Raw genomic sequence first — 21,417 nt, forward strand, 5'->3', positions numbered from 1 at the left:
TAATTCATTGATTTCTTCTGTGAGATATGGTGACGTTTTCCCTTTTTAAATTCACAGTGGTATTTTATAATGATCAAAAAAGGCCTTAATAGTATGCACTTTAATAGATGTCACTTAGTGACATCTTAACATTTTTATAAAGGCAGCAACACTAGAACTCAGGCTGTTTTCTTATAATTTTTTCCTTTGGACATACTATAACATGTGTCCAGGAAGAGATGACCAATGAAGCAAGTATCTAACTTTAGAATTGCTTATTAAGATTTTGAGGGATAAGAGAAACTTTCCCTGGCTGGGAGGTTTCTCCTACTTATTAATGATGGTAACATTACAGAAACAGAAAAGCTTTGGATAAAATCATATGCAGTTTTTGAGTTGATATTTACAATTCTCATCACTATTTTTTACATTCTAAAATGAGTTAGAATAATACCTGATAATTGAAAATGAAAGATTTTTTATGTGAAGATACTTCAGAGTTTTTAAAAAGTCTCAAAATTATATATATATATGATTTAAGTTTCTATAATTACTTATTTAATGACTTCAGAATGAAAAACAGTGATAAAATCTTACAGGTATAAAAATACATATGCCAACTATCACTGTGAACTACATTCTGATGTGAGACTATCATGTAATTATTAATGTAAAGACAGAAGAGATAAATAGTTAGGTCCTTGCTCTGCCCTCATGGTCCTACCTGCTAGTTGCTGAGTAAAGTTTTAGGTTATTGAGCAGAACATATGTAGATTTCCCTAGGTTACTACAGGGTTGGCTTATACAAAAATTTGGCAGTATCGGGAATTAAAAGAGATTAGGTCAACAATAATGGAATAGATGAGAGGGAAAGTTAAAGCTGGACAATGTGCTGTCATGAAGTGTTTAGTGTATATAACTTTGCCTAATAACTGTACGTACACACACACTTTAACATGATTCCTTTTAATGTTTAAATGAAAGTTTTAGAATAAAGTTTTCATTATTTAAGAGCTATAACTTTAAGTGCTATTTTTATTTACATAACAAATAGAGCATTCTAAGTGTTCAGCTTAATGAATTTTAATAATTGGAGGTACCTATGTAATCCATACGTTTAAGAAACTATCCTTTGGTAAGCCTGTTCCTAGGCAAATACACCACCTTTCTGAAGGATAAACAAAATTGTGACTTCTTATTTCATAGTTTATTTATTTATTTTTATTTATTTACTTATTTGGTGGTACTGGGGTTCCTGGAAAAACCCTTCTACCTCTGGGTTACACTCCCAGACCTATTTTTATCCTTTTTTATTTTGGAAACAGGGTCTCTTAAGCCAGCAAGGCTGGCTTCGAACCTGCGAGATCCTCCTGTCTCTGCCTCCCAAGCGCGGGGATTACAAGTGTGGGCCACCATGCCTGGCTTTATAGTTTATTTTTGGCCTTTTGAACATAATGTAAATTGAGTCATGTAGTACATACTCTTGAAGTGTTACATTCCTGAGATTTATTCATGTTGATACATGTAGCACAATTTCACTTATTTTCATTGCTCATGGTATACAATGTGACTTTACCACAGTGAATTATTGTGTCTACTAGTGTTAAGTCATTTTGATTTTTAGTTTTGTCTATTACAAATAGCATTATGAATTTTCTTGTAATGACTTTTGATCAACATATGTGTACATTTATGTTAGCTATCTAGGATTGCTGGATCATAGAATTTTATATGATAAGCTTGCTAGATAGTGCAAAATAGTTTTGCAAAGCATTTATACCAGTTCACATTCTAATAGCAATGTGTGAAACTTCAAGTTGTTTAACATTTTGGCAGTATTTGTTACTGTTTGTCTTTTTCATTGCAGCAATTTTAGTGGGTGGGTGGTAAAATAGCCTTTATAGTTTTAATTTGTATTTTCTTAATTTGACTAAGGAAGGTGTGTATCTTTTCATGTTTAAGAGCTATTTGGAAAATTTCTCCCATGAAATGATAGCTATTGTTTTTTTTTTGACTAGTTTTTTATTGGCTTATCTTCATATTGATTTCTGGTTGTTTTCTATCCTTGCTCTTTGAGTCCTTTGAAGGATGTCTCTATTACAGGTGTCATTAGTTTTGTACCTTGGCTTTTCTACTTCATTACTTTTGTTTTGATGAACAAAAGTTCTTAATTTTAACATATTGACTTTTCCCTTCATATTTGGTGTATTTTTGTCATGTTTAAGAAATCTTTGCCTGCACCAAGGATACCAGTGTACTTATTTTTCATAGAATCTTTATTATTTTTGCCTTTCGTTTTTAGATGTAACATTCATATGGAGTTGATTTTTGTGTATGAAGCAAGAGGTCAAATTCATTTAAAAAATAGATATCTAGTTGACCTATTTTCATAATCCAAACAGCTCATTTTCCCCCCAGACTCATAACGTCATGAATCTGTGACAATATATGTGTGTGAATCTTTTTCTTTTTCTTTTTTTTTTTCCAGTACTGGAGATGGAACCCAGGGTTATTTATTTATTTATTTATTTATTTATTTATTTATTTATTTTTATACCTCCGAGCTACACCTCCAGCCCTATATTTTATTTTTTATTTTGAAACAGGGTTTCACTGAGTTGCAGAGGGCTTCACTAAGTAGCTGAGGCTGTCCCTGAACCATCATCTTCCTGTCTCAGCATCCCAAATGCTGGAATAACAAGCATGCGTCACCATGTCCGGTTAAGTTTGGTCTTACAGATTTTTCTTGTTGGTTTACTTGTCTGTCCTTGCCCTAATTCTTGATATATGTGAGTAATGTGAGTATAACGAATTATTGTTCTATAGGACTTTTAGGAATCTTTTTTTTATTACTGAAATTGATCATTAGTTGACCTTTTTATTTGTTCAGCCTAGCTAAAATATTTTTATTAGCCTAAGAACCAATTTTTAATTTTTTTTCCTGGTTTTATGTTGTACCTCTGCTTCTAGTTTTATTTGTTTATTCTTTACTATTTTCTTTCTGTTCTTTTAGGTTTAACTATGTTTTTTTTTTCTAATTTTTTGAAGTAGATAATTACTCTCAGTCCTTTCCTCCTCCTCTGCAGATACTTTAATTTTTTTCAGTCCTCTTTCTCCTCCTCATCCTTTATTTTCTTTTTAAGACACTGGGGATTGAACTCAGGAGTATTGTACCACCGAGCTACAACCCTAGCCCTTTTAAATGTTTTATTTAGGAACAAGTTCTTAATAAGTGACTGCATACTGACCTTGAACTTGTGATTCTCTTGTTTTAGCTTCCTAAGTATTGGGATTATAGGCATGTGGTGCCTGGTTCTCCTTTTTAATATAAGCATTTAATGCTACAGATTTCTAAGCATAACTCCAGCTGCATATCATAAGCTAGTATGTGACATATATCCATTTTGATTTCTTCTTTGATTCAAGAGGTATTAAGAAGTATTGCTTAATTTCTAAATAATTGGGAACTTTTAAAGATTTTTGGAGAGTAATGAATTCTTAAATGATTCAATTGAGATCAGAGAGTGTACTTTGAATTATTTCCATCCTTTGAAATGGGTTTTCTTGCTTTAGTATGTGGTCAGTTTTGGATAATGTTTCATATTCACTTAAAGGAACACACACACACACACACACACACACACACACACACACTTTTGTTATTGAATATTACAGGTCAATTGTTGAATCTTGGTTATGTCTTTTGTATGTTGACTGATTCTCCCCCCCCCCCCTCCGCCATGTCTGCATTGCTTATCAACTATTGAGAACTATGTAGTTTCCCATTTCACTATGGTTGTGGATTTATATTTTTAAAAGATTTATACAGACTTATGCAAACTATGTTTTTATTTATAATTTATATATTTTTATTTTATATTATTTGGTATATTCACATGTAGAATTAGTTTATATTCTTCATTAATTTATCTCATAATTATTTCTAATATTATTTTTGTCTTAAAATGTAGTTTGTTATCAAATTTCTTTTGCTTAGTGGTAGTATGGTATAATTTCACATCCTTTTCAACATTCCTGTGTTTTATATATAAGTGAATTTTAAAAATCCAGTCTGACAATCTTTGTCTTTTTAATGACTGTCCTGTAGATTACAATAATCATTTCATCACTGTTGTCCATTGAAAATATTTACTTTGATCACTTCTCTTAACAGTCTTAGGAATTTAAAAATACCTAAACTTGCCCGGCATGGTGGCGCATGCTTATAATCCCAGCATTTGGGAGGCTGAGACAGGAGGATGGAGGTTCAAGGACAGCCTCAGCTACTACTGAGGCCCTTTGCAACTCATGAGACCCTGAATAAATAAAGAATAAAAAATAGGGCTGAGGGTGTAGCTTTAAAAAAAGCTTAATTTGCTGTTAATTTTATTATTAGTTTTTAATTTTAAAAGTTTGATTACTTTTTAAAAAATTATTTGGTGAGTCTGTGGGGTTGAATCTAGGGGCACTCTTAACCATTGAGCTACATCTCTAGCCCTTTTTATTTTGAGATGGTCTTGATAAGTTGTAGAGGCTTTTCTCAAATTTGGTATCTTTCTGCCTCAATCTCTCCTGCCATCATCATATTTGTTTTTTTTTCTTTTCCTTTATTTCGTTGAATAATCTGCCCCCCCCCCCCCCGTGCTAAGGATTAAATCGAGGGCCTTAGACATTCTAGGCAAGCACTCTTAGCACTGAGCTGATACCAAACCCAAATAATTATTTCAAAGTCTCTGTAATTTTAAAATTTATTCACCTGTGAGTCTAAAATTGGCTGTGACTTTATCTTTGATCAGTCGTACTAGGATTTGTTGATTTTATTAATCTCTCCAAGAACCAAATTTTATCTTTTTCTGAAGTTATATAACTTCTTTATTTGTTCATTTCCCCCCTCTTGTTTTCTTTCCTTGTGTTCTATGTCTAGGCATGTTGAGTTTTAACTAAATGCCAGACATTGTGTTTGATAATTTATAGACTATCTGAATGATACTTTGCTATAAAGGATGGCTTATTCTTTTTTTCTGCTGAACAATTAGAAACCAGTCAGATCACCTTAATAACAAAACATTCTTATACTCATTTTCTACGTATTGTTTGTTTAGCTTATCTCTGTAGTTTCAGAATATAGTAAATATGTGTTGTTAAGAGTGGAAATAGTTCATTTAGCCTGTGGTAGAGTTCTGTGTTTCCTTTTTAGGACCAAATTTGTCTCACCTGCCTTATGAGAGTGACAGAAATTTTGGTTTAATTCTTTTCCTCATAGTAGAACCCAGGCAGATTATCAGGGTTTTTTGTATGGGTTCTCAGTCTCTTGCTTTGTGACCATGATAGACCAGTATTCTAAGGGGAAAAGGATCATGTAGCTGCTGAATGGCACCTCATTTCAGGTTTGTACTTGCTCCAAAATGTTGACTCTTTAAGTTCTGATTTCTTTAGTAGCTCTTGGATAATTCAACAGATAGCCTTCATTTTATTTGTTTATTTTTCCCTTTTATTTGCCATTTCTAGCTGCTCTTGGTTGGAAGATTATTCTGCTCTAAGTAATGTGACCAGTATTTTGTGATGATACTTAATTGCTTAAAAAGTCAGTACACGAAAAAAGTCTCTACTCTTTCATTATGAAATCTTATTGTTTTTAGTATTAACCATTGCTTTTGTATATGTACATGTGTATTTACATATGAATAACATATGTAAACATATATGTTTAAATACAGTTTTGTTATGGGTGCTAAGAGTTAAGTTTTCTAGGGGTAAGTTTGTAGTTCTGTAGTATATATTTATCATGGTCAAGGCCCTGGATTCAGTCCATAGCATCTCCTTCCAAAAAACACAAAACATGTTTTCCAATAGGAAATATGTATTTACACACAGGAAAAAGTGCAATATATATGTATTCTTTAAAAGATCCTCTTTGCCGGGCGTGGTGGTGCATGCTTGTAATCCCCGCGCTTGGGAGGTAGAGACAGGAGGATCGTGCAGGTTCGAAGCCAGCCGTGTGCGCTGGCTTAGGTGACCTTGTTTCCAAATAAAAATGTAAAAACAAGCCTGGGAGTGTAGCCCGGAGGTAGAAGGGCTTCCAGGAACCCCAGTACCACAAAAAATAAAAAAATAAAAAGATCCTCTTCTATCATTGGCTCTCAATTTCCCAGTTATACATTCCGTGGTTAACTGTTTTGCCACTCTTTTGTACTTTTTTTTTTTAAGCAGATAAATTCCAGGCATCTATTCTAGATGCTTATAAGTGAATAAACAGATGGAGATACCTACTTCTTGCCAGGTTACATTTTGCCAAAAGAAAGGCAATAAACATAAATGGAAAAATAAATTGCATAGGATGTTGTTGCTTGTGCCTAGTAAAACCAAGGAGGTTGTTGAGTTTGAAGAGCAGCTAGGTGATAATTAGCTAGTCTTTTTAGATTTTTTAATATTTGCCTATTTTGAGGTTTCTGTCTAATTACTTATGTTTATAAGAAAGACTAGTATTTGCTGGAATTGTATTACAACTAATGAGTATAGCAAACTACCAAGTAGGAAGAAATGTAGGGGGAGGAATTAAAACTTTGGTTATAATATGGGATATGGTTGTGTCTTATGTGAAAGACTTTGCTTAAGACTGTTCAAAAAAATGCAGTTGGAATGATAGTCTCATCCAGTCTATTTCACCAGAATATTTGTCCTCAATCATGGGGTTCCCTGACAACCTTGTAAGACATTTATAAAATTAAATGAATTTTGTAATACTAAGGCATTATTTGTCATTTTCAAGTCACATTCTTGAAATTAATACTAGTTCTGCAAAAATAAATGGGAGGCAAAATTTCTAGTGCCTTAGTAGAAATTAACGCAGTAACACCACATTGTACTGTATATTATATTCTTTGTTGTCAAACATATTTGTGGAAAAGAGAAAAAAGCCAGTTTCAATTTCAGGATGTTCTTGATGGAACAGTAAGAATTATTTTCTTAATAAGTTGCAGTTCCTGAGCAGACATCTGTCTAGTATTCTGTGTTTTGAATGGAAAGAACATACAGTGCAACATCTGGAAGTGCAGTGTCTTGAGGAAAAGTAGTTGTTGGATTATTTGAGTTGAAAGCTCCACTAGCCACATCTTGTATAGCTCACTCTTTTTACTTTGAAGAAAGACTGACAGACAAATTGGGTTTTCAGATTTGAGTATTTGACAGATGTTTTCTTGAGAAAGAACTAAGTGAGCTTATTACATAAAGGAAAATAACCAACACTATTTGGTGATTTTAAGCAAAATTTAAGATTTCTAGTAAAAATTAGAATTTTGGAAAACCTTTCTCTTCAACTGAGAGTTTGAAAGCTTCATACTTAATGACTATTCTGATGAATAGTCATTTGTTAATCGCAGTAACAACACAGCAGCTATGCCCACAGTAATAGTTAAGTATAAACCATTATTAAACTTTTATAATAGTAAAAAGGTACAGATTCAAATTAGCAGTGAACAGAGCTGCATAAGGCACAGTCTAGGAGAGGCTTCTAGTTTTCCTCTTTCTCTGGAGTCATATGGGTAGTGTTTAATTTTCCCAGCAACAACATGTGACAATCTGCAACAAGGAAAACTCACCTAATTCATGGTTTCCAGTGTATAGGCCTGAAGCACCCATGTTGGCTCACTATGAGTTAGACTCCTGACATTGGGTGGGCCAAGGCCCCTACAATAAATTATATTATTAGCATAAACTGGTATAACCCATGTTCACAGTAAACAAATGCAATCTTATTAAATAGAATCTTTCAAGGGTTTGGACTGATCCTTTGCCGTGTAAGACTGATATAAAAATGTGTATTGGTATTATTATTATTATTATTATTATTATTATTATTTGTGTGTGTGGGGTGGATCTGGGGATGGAACCCAGGGGCATTCGACCTCCGACCCACACCCCCCCTGCCCAATTTTTATTCTTTTATTTTTGAAACCGGGAACCACTGAGTTTCAAAGGGCCTCACTAAGTAGCTGAGGCTGTCCGCGAACCACCATCCTTCTGTCTCAGCCTCCCAAATGCTGGGATTACAAGCATGTGCCACCATGCCCGGCAAAAATAAATGTGTATTGATATTATAAATGAAATAGATCAGCATCTGGAAGATCTTCATTAGCTCAGTGAACCAACATTTTTCAAATGACCACTGCATAATGCTACAAAATATGCCTGAATGGACCACTTGATTTTAATGGAGTGATTACATTTTATAGGAATGATCAAATTTATGCCGTCTAAATTAAAAGTAATTATTAAGTAATTGTCTTCATGTACTGTGAACCAAAACAATATATGGCAACAAATTGAATACAGAAACAGATATAAAACTCTGTCTTCTATTACGTTAGATATCAAAAAGTTACATAGAATGTAAAATGGTGCTATTGACTGACAAAATAGTGTTTTTGGAAAATAATGTTTTACATAAGTAATATGTTATCTAAAAATAACTACATTAAGTATTTTAAAGTAAAAGTCTAAAATTTTTTCAGTTTTAAGTTGTGGAGGTTACAAATATAAAGTTCAGAGCAGGACAGTTTGGGCTATCTAAGTGAAAGAATTCACCTTTCTACCCCAATTTTTCTGCTAAGAAAGCTAATGCCAGGCGTGGTAGCACCTGGTTGTAATCCCAGCATTTGAGAGGCTGAGACTGGAGGACCCCGGTTCGTGGACAGCCTCAGCTACTTAGTGAGGCCCTTTGCAACTCAGTGAAACCCTGCTTAAAAAAAAAATAGGGCTGGGGGTGTAGCTCGGAGGTACAATGCCCTTGGGTTCCATCCCCAGTACCACAAAATAAGTAAGCAAATAAATAAATAAATAAATAAATAAATAAATAACTCATCAGATTTTTCTTATACATGCTTAGCTTTTGTGAAAATAAATTGGTTATATGTCTGCAAAAGCTACAACTCACCTAAAGCTCCCATAATTCCTTTTCACAAACAGTCCCTAAAATCTTACATACTGAGCTAAAGTTTAAGAAAAAGAAATTGGTTTCTTAAAGTGATGGAAAAGTACAAAAAAATTCATATTACACTAAGTGACCATTTATATATCACTACTCATAGAAATTAAAAATTGGTTGCTTGTAATTTCACTTGATTCACTTGAACATTGACTAAGTAAAATAGGCTAGTATCTCTTAGATAAGCTACTTACATCACTTAAACTTGGAGAAAAAACTGTATGTACATATATGTCCGACATACGACAGAAAGAAAACACTCACATAAGTGTATGTGTTTATATACTGCAAATCAAACTGCCTAAAAGTAAGAACAGATATGTTTACTCTTCTGCAACAATGTAGAGTCTAAGAATAGGTTTCAATTCTGAGGAAGTATTTCTAAAGTAACATCACTGTCATATATGTTCTGTCCTTTCCACCCAAAATTAAATCAGCTAAAAGACTAACATCCAGCTGGGTGTGGTGGCATGCAGATTTGTAATCCCAGGTAGTCAGGAGGCAGAGACGGGAGGATCACAGTTCACGGACAGCCTCAGCTAATACTTAGGCCCTTCACAACTCAGTGAGACCCTGTTTCAAATATAAAAAGGACTAAAAAATAGGGCTGAAGGTATAGCTTGGAGGCATAATGCCCCTGGGTGCCATCCCCAGTACTGCCAAAAACAAAACAAAACAAAAAACCAAAAAAAAAACCCCTTAACATCCACTAGGTGGAGAATGTTTAGAGAGAAGATTTTATTTTATTTTATTTTATTTTTAATTAATTAATTTATTTTTTAAATTGGTGCATTGTAGTCATATATCAATCACATTGGAGTACAAGTCTTGAGAGGATATACAAGCACACATCATCCAATTAGCCCTCCTCCAGCCCCCATCCCATTCCCTCCCCCTCCCTCCATCCCATTCTTTTTTGGTGATTAACTTTGATACTTATGTACCTCCTGTGTTTTAAAGAGGCTCCGTCCTCCACTATTACATATCCTCTGATTGGTCACATTTGTTGCTTCACTATAGGGCCCTTTCTATAGCTCAACCTCTTCCTGTTGCCCCTTTCCTCCTAGTTATTGCTGATTAGGGGAAGCATCTGATTTATATTGTCTGCGATATTTCTCTGTGCATGCTGCATTGCAAGTACCGATCCCACTCTTGACGGCCCCAGTAGTGGCCTGGCTACTCAGTGGACTGATCCAGACCTCGCTGGCTCAAGCAGCGGCCTTGCCTCATGGGAGGCCCCGGTTCTGGTCTCGCTGGCCCCTACACCGGCCTAACCCCTCAGCTGGCTTCGGTCCCGGCCTTGGAGGCCGCAGGAGTGGCCTTGCTTCACGGCAGGCTCCAATGCCGGCCTCGCTGGCCCCAGCACCGGCCTAACCCCTCAGCAGGCTCTTATCCTGGCCTCGGAGGCCCCAGTACCGGCCTTGCCTCATGGCAGGCTCTGATGCCGGCCTCGCTGGCCCCAGCACTGGCCTAACCCCTCAGCAGGCTACGGTCCCGTCCTCGGAGGCCCCAGTACCGGCCTTGCCTCACGGCAGGCTCTGATGCCGGCCTCGCTGGCCCCAGCACCGGCCTAACCCCTCGGCAGGCTCCGATCCCGGCCTTGGAGGCCCCAGCACCGGCCTAACCCCTTGGCAGGCTCTTATCCTGGCCTCGGAGGCCCCAGCACCGGCCTTGCCTCAAGGCAGGCTCCTCTGCCGACCTCACTGGCTCCAGCTCCGGTCTAACCCCTCGGCAGGCTCCAATCCCGGCCTCGGAGGCCCCAGTACCGGCCTTGCCTCATGGCAGGCTCTGGTGCCGGCCTCGCTGGCCCCAGCACCGGCCTAACCCCTCGGCAGGCTCTTATCCTGGCCTCGGAGGCCCCAGAACCGGCCTTGCCTCACGGTAGGCTCCAATGCCGGCCTCTCTGGCCCCAGCACCAGCCTAACCCCTCAGCAGGCTCTTATCCCAGCCTTGGAGGCCCCAGTACCGGCCTTGCCTCACGGCAGGCTCCGGTGCCAGCCTCGCTGGCCCCAACACTGGCCTAACCCCTCAGCAGGCTCCGGTCCCGTCCTTGGAGGCCCCAGTACCGGCCTTGCCTCACGGCAGGCTCCGATACTGGCCTCGCTGGCCCCAGCACCGGCCTAACCCCTCAGCAGGTTTCGATCACTGTCTCTGTGGTTATTATTTCAAAGGTTCCAGGTGTAATGCATCAGATCTCTGCCTCCCCTGAGTACTGGCCACTGCCATTGCCACTCCCTCCACCATTTCAAATCCTTCCCAGGCACTTTTTCCACTCTCAATGTTGTCCAGTGTTCCTAAGCATGCGTGATGGTAGCATTCGACATTTGGTGTAATTTCTCCAAAAAAATAAGGTTGGTAGGATCCGGTTTCTGCTTCTCCTGAATACAAGTCTCCACCACCATTGCGGAGACCTCTTTCAACACCGCCTTTCTCCTTGGTCTCCGCTAAACTCTCTCCTTACAGGTGATGTCCGTAATTCTTAACAATATAGAGAAATAGCAGTCCTCCTTCACGGGGAATTTTTCCATAAGTTCCAGTGCATTTAGATAAGTTTTGTCTGCATCTCCAGTGTCCTGGCATCCATAACGGCTTTCTTACCTCCTCTCCGATATTTTTCTTTTTCTTTTTCTGTTCCTTTTTTTTTTTTTTTTTTTTTTTAATAAGAGAAGACAGTATATATGTGGTTTGAGGAGGTAGTGGGATCAGGCACTCACTCAGTAGCACTCTAACCCGGTCGGTTTCCCCATGGGTCCAGAGTGATCCGCACTACTCTGCCTGGGGCCCAGGGTCCCGCGACCAGGGTACTGGGCCCGGTTTCTCCAGGGGTCTGGCATGCTACACGTGTTCTGGCCCCGGCTGGCATGCTCCGCGCGACCCCTGCCCGGAACCCAGGGTACTGAGCCCGGTTTCTCCAGGGGTCTGGCGTGCTAAGCGCAGTTCGGCCCAGGGCCCAGAGTCCCGTGACCTGGGCCCCGCCTGGCGTGCCCTGCGGGCGACCCCCGCCCGGAACCCAGCGTCTTACTGGGCCCGGTTTCTCCAGGGGTCTGGCGTGCAAAGTGCAGTTCGGCCGGGGGCCCAGAGTCCCGCTACCTGGGCCCCAGCAGGCGTGCCCCACGCGCGACCCCCGCCCGGAACCCAGCGTCTTACTGGGCCCGGTTAGAGAGAAGATTTTATATTAAAATGTATTCAATCAGGATTGCATCATCTTTGCTACCCTTAAACTCCCATCATCCTGGAAAATAGATAAGGAACAGAAAAAGTGACATCTCTCAAAAGTGTTATGCACTAAGCAAATGTAAGAGTACAGTACTTTCCAACTAGCAGAAGGCTAACATCAATTCCAACATCACATTTTCTGATCTTTTATCTGTGTACTTTGAATCTTTTAAAAAATGTTGATTTTTACAGGAGTTTCTCTTAGAATTTCAACAATTACAGTACATGCTACTGTGCATGAAGATAGGGCAGGGAAATGACTTGTGGCCATCTGGTCCTATGCACTTTTGCAACATCATTGTAAACTACTTTGAAGCAATACTTTACTTAAAGAAACTTTACTTAAAGAAACTTAAACTTTATGGTTTTTTTTTTTTTTTTTGTGGTACTGGGGTTCCTGGAAGCCCTTTTACCTTTGGGCTACACTTCCAGACCTATTTTATGGAAACAGGATCTCTTAAGCCAGGGCAGTTGGCTTCAAACCTGTGTGATCCTTCCTGTCTCTGCCTCCCATACGGGGGATTACAAGTGTGCACCACCACGCCTGGCTTAAGAGGCATATTTTAACATATACCTTTAAATCACTTAGTCTGAGGATTAAAAGCAAATTTTAACTCTGTGTGTGTGTGTGTGTGTGTGTGTGTGTGTGTGTGTGTGTGTGTGGTTCCATGAGCCTTGTTATTATAGAATAAATAGAATGGTTGTAAGTAAAGCATTCATTTCCATTCATCCATTTTACTCTCATTTTTCTAAGTAAAGAATTGATTGCAGTAAATATTTATATTTTGAATAAGTAGATAAGCTTAGAGGTAGGCAGTTGGATAGAGACAGAAGAGGTTTGTATGTCATATAATTTGGCTTGAGTTTATAGAACACATTAAAACTGAGAATTGAATATTTTTAGATAGGCTGAGAAGAGGTTAAAATCAACTGAGTTAAAACTGTAATAACTGCATCAGAATAAAATGTAAATGTTTAAGTTATATTTATAAGTTATTTTAGTAATTTTGCTTTTATTTCTAATGTTCTTATCTTTTTTCTCCTAGGTGGTATCATGGAAAACTTGATAGGACTATAGCAGAAGAACGCCTCAGGCAGGCAGGGAAGTCTGGCAGCTACCTTATAAGAGAGAGTGATCGAAGGCCAGGGTCCTTTGTACTTTCATTTCTTAGCCAGACAAGTGTTGTCAACCATTTTAGGTAAGTCTCTGTTCCTCTTATGAAATTATATAGAATAACTATTTTGATTGAGTACTCATAAATATGCATGCTTTCATAAAAGTGAATGATTCAGTGATATTTAAATAATGGAGGGAAAAAACTTGCTTTCAACTATTATTATTTCTTTTTTCCAGTTCTGGGGATTGATCCCAGAGGCATTATACTTCTGAGCTACACCCCCAGCCCTATTTTATTTTTTATTTGAAAACATAGTTTCACTAAATTGATAAGTTTTTCAGGCTAGTGATCTTCCATTCTCAGCCTCCCAAGTACTGGAATTTCATGTGCCACCATGCCTATTGTCCAATTAAATGATTTAATTAGTGACTTAGTGTGGATACTGTTGAAACTGTCATGTCTTTTGTTTTAAATCATTAACATTCTTGTCCTAATCCGCACATAAACTTACCGCTTTTAAAGTATAAAGAATTATAAAAAAGCCAGGGCATGGTAGCACACGATTGTTATCCTGCTACGTGGGAGGCTGAGACTGGAAGATGGTGGTTCCCGGACAACTTCAGTTACATAGTGTGGCCTTCTGCAGCTTAGTAAGAACTTGTTTCAAAATAAAGAATAAAAAATAGGGGTGAGGATGTACCTGGTAGGTAGAATGCTCCTAGGTTCCACTTTCAGTTTTAAAGAAAAAGGAATTACAAAAAAGCTTTAAGGCCGGGCATGGTGGCACACGCTTGTAATCCCCGCACTTGGGAGGTGGAGAGAGGAGGGTTACACAGGTTCGAAGCCAGCCTTGCTGGCTTTTAAGAGATCTGTTTCAAAAAAAAAAAAAAAAAATATATATATATATATATATATATATATATATATATATAATAGGTCTGGGAGTGTAGTCCAGAAAAAGAGAAAAAGAAAAAGCTTTAAGAAAGTTAAAAGCTAGCCGGGTGTGTGATGGTGCACACTTCTAATCTCAGTACTTGGGAGCCTGAGATAGGAGGATCACAGGTTTGCGGCCAGCCATAGGTACTGAGTCAGACCCTGTTTCAAAAATAAAAAATAAAAAATAGGGTTGGGAGTGTAGCTTGAAGATAGAATGCCCCTGGATTCAATCCCCAGTTTTGCAAAAAAAAAAAAAAAAAGTTAAAAGCTAAAATTAAAAAAAACATTTTTTAGACTATAGAGTAACAAAATGCAGCAAACATGTTTAAAATCAAGATTAGCTTCACTATTTGAAACTTGGCAGACATTTACTTCAAATATAGATATTAAAATTTGTTCATACAAATATATTTACATATACTATATTATATATATTCCATTTTATTTTTATGGGAGAAATTGAAAAAAATCATGAGACGCCTTTATCATTAACTGATGAAATGTTCATGTTTCTTTAACTTTTAGATTTTAAAGTAAACTTAAAGTATACTGTCAGGATTTATGAATATAAAACATTCATATAAAACATAACTTCATAGCTTAACAATAATTCAGCATTTGAAAATATAATAAATTTTTATGTGAAATTATTACAGTTTATGTGAATTTCAAGAGATCTGTGAGCTAATTTTAGCTGTAGAAAACTTAATAAGGCTGCTAACTCATTCTTAAATATGGAATGTGAGGGAGGTATCTGAGGGTGAATTTTTTTTTTTTTTTTTTTTGGTGGTACTGGGGTTCCTGGAAGCCCTTCTACCTCCAGGCTACACTCCCAGACCTATTTTTTATTTTTGGAAACAGGGTCTCTTAAGCCAGCGGGGCTGACTTCGAACCTGAGAGTTCCTCCTGTCTCCGCCTCCAAGTGCGGGGATTACAAGCATGTGCCACCACACCCGGCTGAGGGTGAATTTTTAAATATCGGATTGAATTATATAATTGAGGTTTATTAAATGCAATTATATGGTTTAAAAGAAATAGCCCCAAGTACTTTGCTCATGATGAATATATTAATAAATGATTTTAAAAAGAATATAGGGGTGTATTTAAGAGGGAAAAATAGGAAAGTTACACTTTTATAATTTCTTCATAAGTAAATCTAGGTTCCAGAGGCTGAGGATACCTCATTGTCTTGCCTAGCAGTAGCAGGGACCTGGGTTTAGGCTTCAGCAACACAAGGAAAACAAACAAACACACAAAACAAAAACAAAAACAAAAAAAGCAATAAAGATTTTTGTTATATTGCATTTTTTTTTGTCCAAACAGGATTATTGCTATGTGTGGTGATTACTACATTGGAGGAAGACGTTTTTCTTCACTATCAGATCTAATTGGTTATTATAGTCATGTTTCTTGTTTGCTTAAAGGAGAAAAATTACTTTATCCAGTTGCACCACCAGAGGTAAGTAAAACTTGACTGAAATAGTTTTTAAAATGTTATTTTACTTTAGTAATGGATTTTGCTCATAATAAATTTCAAAACATAGCCGGGCATGGTGGTGCACACTTGTAATCTCCGTGCTTGGGAGGCAGAGACAGGAGGATCAAGCAGGTTCGAAGCCAGCCACGCGCGCTGGCTTAGGAGACCCTGTTTCCAAATAAAAATGTAAAAATAGGTCTGGGAGTGTAGCCTGGAGGTAGAAAGGCTTCCAGGAACCCCAGTGCCACCAAAAAAAAAAATTTTTTTTTTTTCAAAAAATAGTTGTACATGAAATTTTAATTCTGGTTATAGCAAAAAAACTCAACTTTTTTTTATAAAAAAGTATTTTTATAATTTTATTTTAAGTATCTAGATGTTTGTGTGTTTGTTCGTTTGTTTTTTGGTAGTACTAAGGTTCCTGGAAACCCTTCTACCTCCGGGCTACACTCCCAGACCTCTTTTTATACTTTTTTGTTTGGAACCAGGGTCTCTTAAGCCAGCATGGCTGGCTTCGAACCTGTGTGATCCTCCTGTCTCTGCCTCCCAATCTCGGGGATTACAAGCGTGCGCCACCACGCCTGGCTAAGTAGCTAGATTTTTAAAAATAATTTTCTCTGTTCATAGTCTAACAAATATTTTTGAGTGTATTAGGAATAATTATCAATTTTATTGTGTTGACTGGGAAGTTGCTTTAGTAAAGTTGAAATATGTTTTACATCATCAGAAAATGTTTAATTTACATGTTCCATGTCGTTTATTTAAAATTAAATTATCACTATTGTGTACAATAATAGCATGCAAATAAAATATAAATTTTTTTCTAAAAATTAAATTATTATTCATATTACCTAATAAAAACGTTGGTTATACTTTTGAAAGAATGTCTGTACAAACATAAAAACAAGAGAATCAAAATGTTTTTTGGCTATGTATATTTAGAGAGGTAATAAAAATAATTTGAATAATTTTAGGGGGACTTTAACTATGGCTGAACTCTTGACATTGAGAGAAAGACTATCTTTTGTAAATCACTTAAATTTGTTTTTTTTTAATTTGTGGTTTCTAGCCAGTAGAAGATAGAAGGCGTGTGCGAGCCATTCTTCCTTACACAAAAGTACCAGATACTGATGAAATAAGGTATTTTATAGTATTTCTCATGTATAAGCATTTTAATGAGGCATATGGAAGAGCTAGACATTGAAGATGTATTGCTCTTAGACTAAGATGGTTTTGGAATTTGCAGAACTAGCATGCAGCATACAGCAAAGTAACAGTATCTTTGTCATTGTTCATACTACTGGGTTGTTTTTTCTGATCAGACTGAGGATTTGGATCAGGAGCCATGGTGAAAATGATGGGAAATAATGTAGCTTTTATTAACATTGTCTCTGACTAAGTAAGGAGTGTTCTATTATAATCTGTACTCATTTTAATTTGTATTACCCAATGACATTTATCCCGAATCCATAAACAAAGCTGAAATTATAATTGAGCCTCTGTTTTAGATAATGGGTAAGATTAAATGTTAAGAATGTTACAGAATTATAGAGCATTGGAGCATTTTGTTTTTATTACTTCTGTATAATTCCACTTATTATATAACTTGATAATTGAATTACCACTTTTTGTAAGCTATTTAACCTTTCAATGGATACTTCGTTTCTTATATGTAAAATATTAAGCCTACTTCTGGGTAATTTACTGATTCTAAGTTTAGAGTTTCTCTTTGAAGTGAGTAGCCACATTTATTTATTTATTTATTTATTTATTTATTTATTTATTTATTGGCGGGTCTGGGGATGGAACCCAGGGGCATTCAACATCCGAGCTACACCCCCTGCCCTATTTTTTATTCTTTATTTTGAAACCGGGTCTCACTGAGTTGCAGAGGGCCTCACTGAGTAGCTGAGGCTGTCCGCGAACCGTGATCCTCCAGGTCTCAGCCTCCCGAATGCTGGGATTACAAGCGTGCGCCACCACGCCCGGCAAGTAGCCACATTTAAAATGCAGGAGAATCTTTTTTGTGGCACTAAAATTTCCTGGAAATATAATATTAAAAAATTCAAGAATTCTCAAAAATAATCTTAAAATAATGGTTGTCTTCAAAATAATGACTTCTAATTTACATCTTATTGACACACCTGTATCCATGAAAGGATAGTAAAAGAAAAAGCAAGGAACAAAAACAAATTCCCAGTGAAGTAATTTAGGATAGCAGTTTTTTATTTTATTTTACTTTCTTCACAATCCATGGCTCAGTAAAATAACCATAATTACAAGTCTGTGTAAGTTAACAGCATTGAAAAAATTATTTAATAACTTTATACCTTTTAAAGTTATTGTAAGTACTAATAATCTCCAATAGGCTCATTATCTGATGAGCAGTTGTACTTTTTTTAGTCAAAGAAAACCAATATAAACCAATTCTTAAGTGACACGGACTTTTGAATGGCACTAAACATAGATGCCAGAAGTTTTAGTAACTTCATTAACAATTTTATATAATTAATGTACAAATACAATGCATGCTGCATAAAGAGACCACTTATTAATTAGCTTGCATGCATATAAAGCCCATTAATCTTTAGCTTTATAATCTTTTATGAAATATTTATATGAACCTCAGATACCCAGTATATTTAACCTTCAGATGTATACACATCTAGCCCTAGATAAAAAGGGTATCAAATATAGCCACCTAAAGTTAGAGTTGTTCATTTAGCCTGCTTTAAAATATAGACACGTAAACTTGGATTCTGCTGAGATTGCCGCTTGTTAGATAATCAAAGACAGTAAACACAAGAGCTTATTTTGATAAAACCTTTTAAGTTCTTTATAAATATCACTAGGAGAGAAAACCTCATTATTTTAAATATGAAGAACATAGGAAATTATCTTTGTTAAAAAAAAAAAAGCCAAACTCTTGCTCTCTAGGCTAAGTTTTTTTTTTTTTTTGGTGGTACTGGGGTTCCTGGAAGCCCTTCTACCTCCGGGATACACTCCCACGGGCTACACTCCCAGACCTATTTTATATTTTTTATTTGGAAACAGGGTCTCTTAAGCCAGCGCGGCTGGCTCCGAACCAGCGCGATCCTCCTGTCTCCGCCTCCCAAGCACGGGGATTACAAGCGTGCGCCACCACGCCCGGCTAGGCTAAGTTTTTCAGACTCTTACAAGAGCAGATTAATGTCTTGTGATGCAAGAATCTGGCTAGATTCTTGAAGAATTGAAGTTGACTTTTGGTTAAATGCCTAGGGACTAGAAAAGAGAATAAATCTTTCTTCCTAGGCCCGCCCCTCTGAGGAAAACAAAGGAGGGCCTCTCCTAGAAGTTTAGAGCAACTAAGTCCAGCAAGATTTTGCTATCCATTCCCATCCACCTGGAGCCCCAGATGGCCCAATCCCAGCCCTGTGAAGGCTAATATAGGAAATCTAAATCAGGAAGCAGAAATAAAACCTGACCTGAGCTCCTGTATTTTTATCCCTGCCTATTATTGATCCAATCAAAACTTATCTATCTGGGGCTATACAGTCTGCATGATAATGCCATTTGGGGCTCACATTTGGAGCTTGTCCTCAGTGGGCCTTTTGTCCTCAGGCCGGCTTTCTCCTACTCTGGCCTCTTATCTTCTTTTCCAAGGACCCAGCCTCCTGCAACAATTGCTCTAAATATAAAATCAATGCATTCAATGTGGCTTTAAAAAGCTTTAATAGTTTTATCTGCAAATCATTTCCAACTCCCTAAGTCCTCCTCATATTAATAGATACCTTTTATTTATTGGGTTTTCTTACATTTAAAACAATCCTTATAGAAATTTTTTAACTTAGGCAAAAATACTTCTATTCAGTAAGAATGCTAATATCCAAAAGAAAGTAATCTTAAACTGTTTCTTATATATATGAAAATGCATTTGATAAATATATTATCTCTTATGGACATTAAGAGATAAATAGGGCAGGTAAACAGGATGGAGAAAAGCCCAACATGACATACTTTAAACTACAAAGTTAAGCTTTGACGAGAAACCCAGAAACACCTAGAGGACTGACTGTAGGGGAAAAAAACCTGGGTGTGTTACTTTAAAATCACCACCCTTGCTATGCTACCATGATTACCAACTCTCTATGCTTTGGACTGTTTTATGCAAAAATTTCCAATCCCTTTTGTTGTTGTTTTTTCTAATCCAAACATTAAACTTTTTTTTAGCCATCTTACTTTGGCAGCACCTTTTCTCTGCTTTGTCTTTTGCCTTCAAAATTTGGTGTATAGTTTGAGATTTTTTTTAGCCCATTTTATTAACCACCATCATCTTTAAATTTGGACTCACTACAAAGTTTCAAACTGATCCTAACAATGGATGCTACTTCAGTATTACATTGAAACAAATAATACAATTCCTAATTAGCTAGTCTATATTTGTTAAAGATTTATAAGTCACATGAACTAAAAGGTATTTGGATCCATTTTGTTTTTCTAATTCATGAGCGCTTATTTATAACTGATATACCCAATTTTGCCGATTATCTTCCCAATATAATAACCTTAGGCCCAAGATACTATCAGAAGGAATTTTGTCCTTAATCTTGTATTTAAGGTAGGCGCTTGTATGCGCAAACACACACAAACACGCATGTGTGCGCGCACGCGCACACACACACACACACACACACACACACACAATTTTTTTCTGGTAGAGACTCAACTTCTGCTTAGACATGTCTTGCATCTACCACCCTGGTATAACTGATGGTGTGTGTTCCCACCTGAGTCTCAACCACACTATTTTTTTGGGAGTTTCTTGTACTCAGACCCTGCTACCTCCATCCACCAGGCTCCTTGCAGGGAAGCTTTAACCTTTGGGGTGGGATCCATGTTCCTTAGGCATCTTCAGATGCCCCCATTATTTCCTCACAACCTTCATCCCAGGAGATCCCAACCATCAGGGAAATATTTGGTCACTTCCTGTGACACTTTCTTCCTGTTGGTCTGCCTGCAGAGGTTACTTGGTCTTGCTGAGGAGTAAGCAAGGGTGCCTCACCCATGTTGCCTTTCTGCTTTCTGCTTGGGGTTCATTGTTGGTGAGGGAATGGCAATATTTCTTGTCTTGGGGCCACCAGCAACTTGGTGGCAGGACTTGTCTACATGAGAAAGGAACCCCTGCAACCTTCCGGCACCTACTATTTTCCCGGTTGGGCTGCCACATTCTCAGAAGTAAATTTACATGGTAAAGACATATTTGAAAGCAGTTTGGAAGGATGAATTTTACTTTTTCCAAAAAAGTATTCTGCCACCAGTGAGTCAGCACACAGGAACCAGCGCAGCAGTTTTTAAAGTCTGTTCCATACTAGAGATCCTTGAGATGCATTCAGAGGGTTCATATATTAGTTGGGGTTTTGCAGAGAAAAATATTTTTTTAAATGAGGAATTTGTTCATACAGTTAGGGAGGATGGACAGTTCTGTGGTTTACCATTTGTAAACTAGAGAACCAGGAAAGCCAATGAATTAAAAGTCCAAAGGCTTGAGAACTAGGGAAGTCAGTAGAAATCCCAGTCTGACATCCAGAGAAAATGAAAGGGAGTGTCCCAGATCAACCAGAGAGTCTGAAAAAGAGGGAGAATTTCTCCTCTCTACACCCTTTTTTCTATTCAGACACAGTCAATTGCAGAGGCCAACTCACCTAGAGGAAGGTAGTTCACTAATTTAAATT

General features: G+C 37.3%; 1 protein-coding gene across 3 annotated transcripts in view; it reads left to right on the forward strand.

Moving 5' to 3' along the window:
• Positions 1–21,417, forward strand: part of RASA1 (RAS p21 protein activator 1) — a gene marked incomplete at both ends in the record, with an annotated part of 102,587 nt that overhangs the window by 23,504 nt on the left and 57,666 nt on the right. For all 3 annotated transcript variants that reach the window (XM_080707351.1, XM_080707353.1, XM_080707352.1), the window contains 3 exons: positions 13,225–13,377; positions 15,556–15,691; positions 16,776–16,846. In XM_080707351.1, coding sequence (XP_080563477.1) covers positions 13,225–13,377; positions 15,556–15,691; positions 16,776–16,846 — 360 coding nt within the window. The remainder of the gene's footprint in view (positions 1–13,224; positions 13,378–15,555; positions 15,692–16,775; positions 16,847–21,417) is intronic.

The sequence above is a fragment of the Muscardinus avellanarius genome, assembly GCF_963383645.1.
Source record: "Muscardinus avellanarius genome assembly, chromosome: 1".
In the NCBI taxonomy this organism is placed as follows: domain Eukaryota; kingdom Metazoa; phylum Chordata; class Mammalia; order Rodentia; family Gliridae; genus Muscardinus; species Muscardinus avellanarius.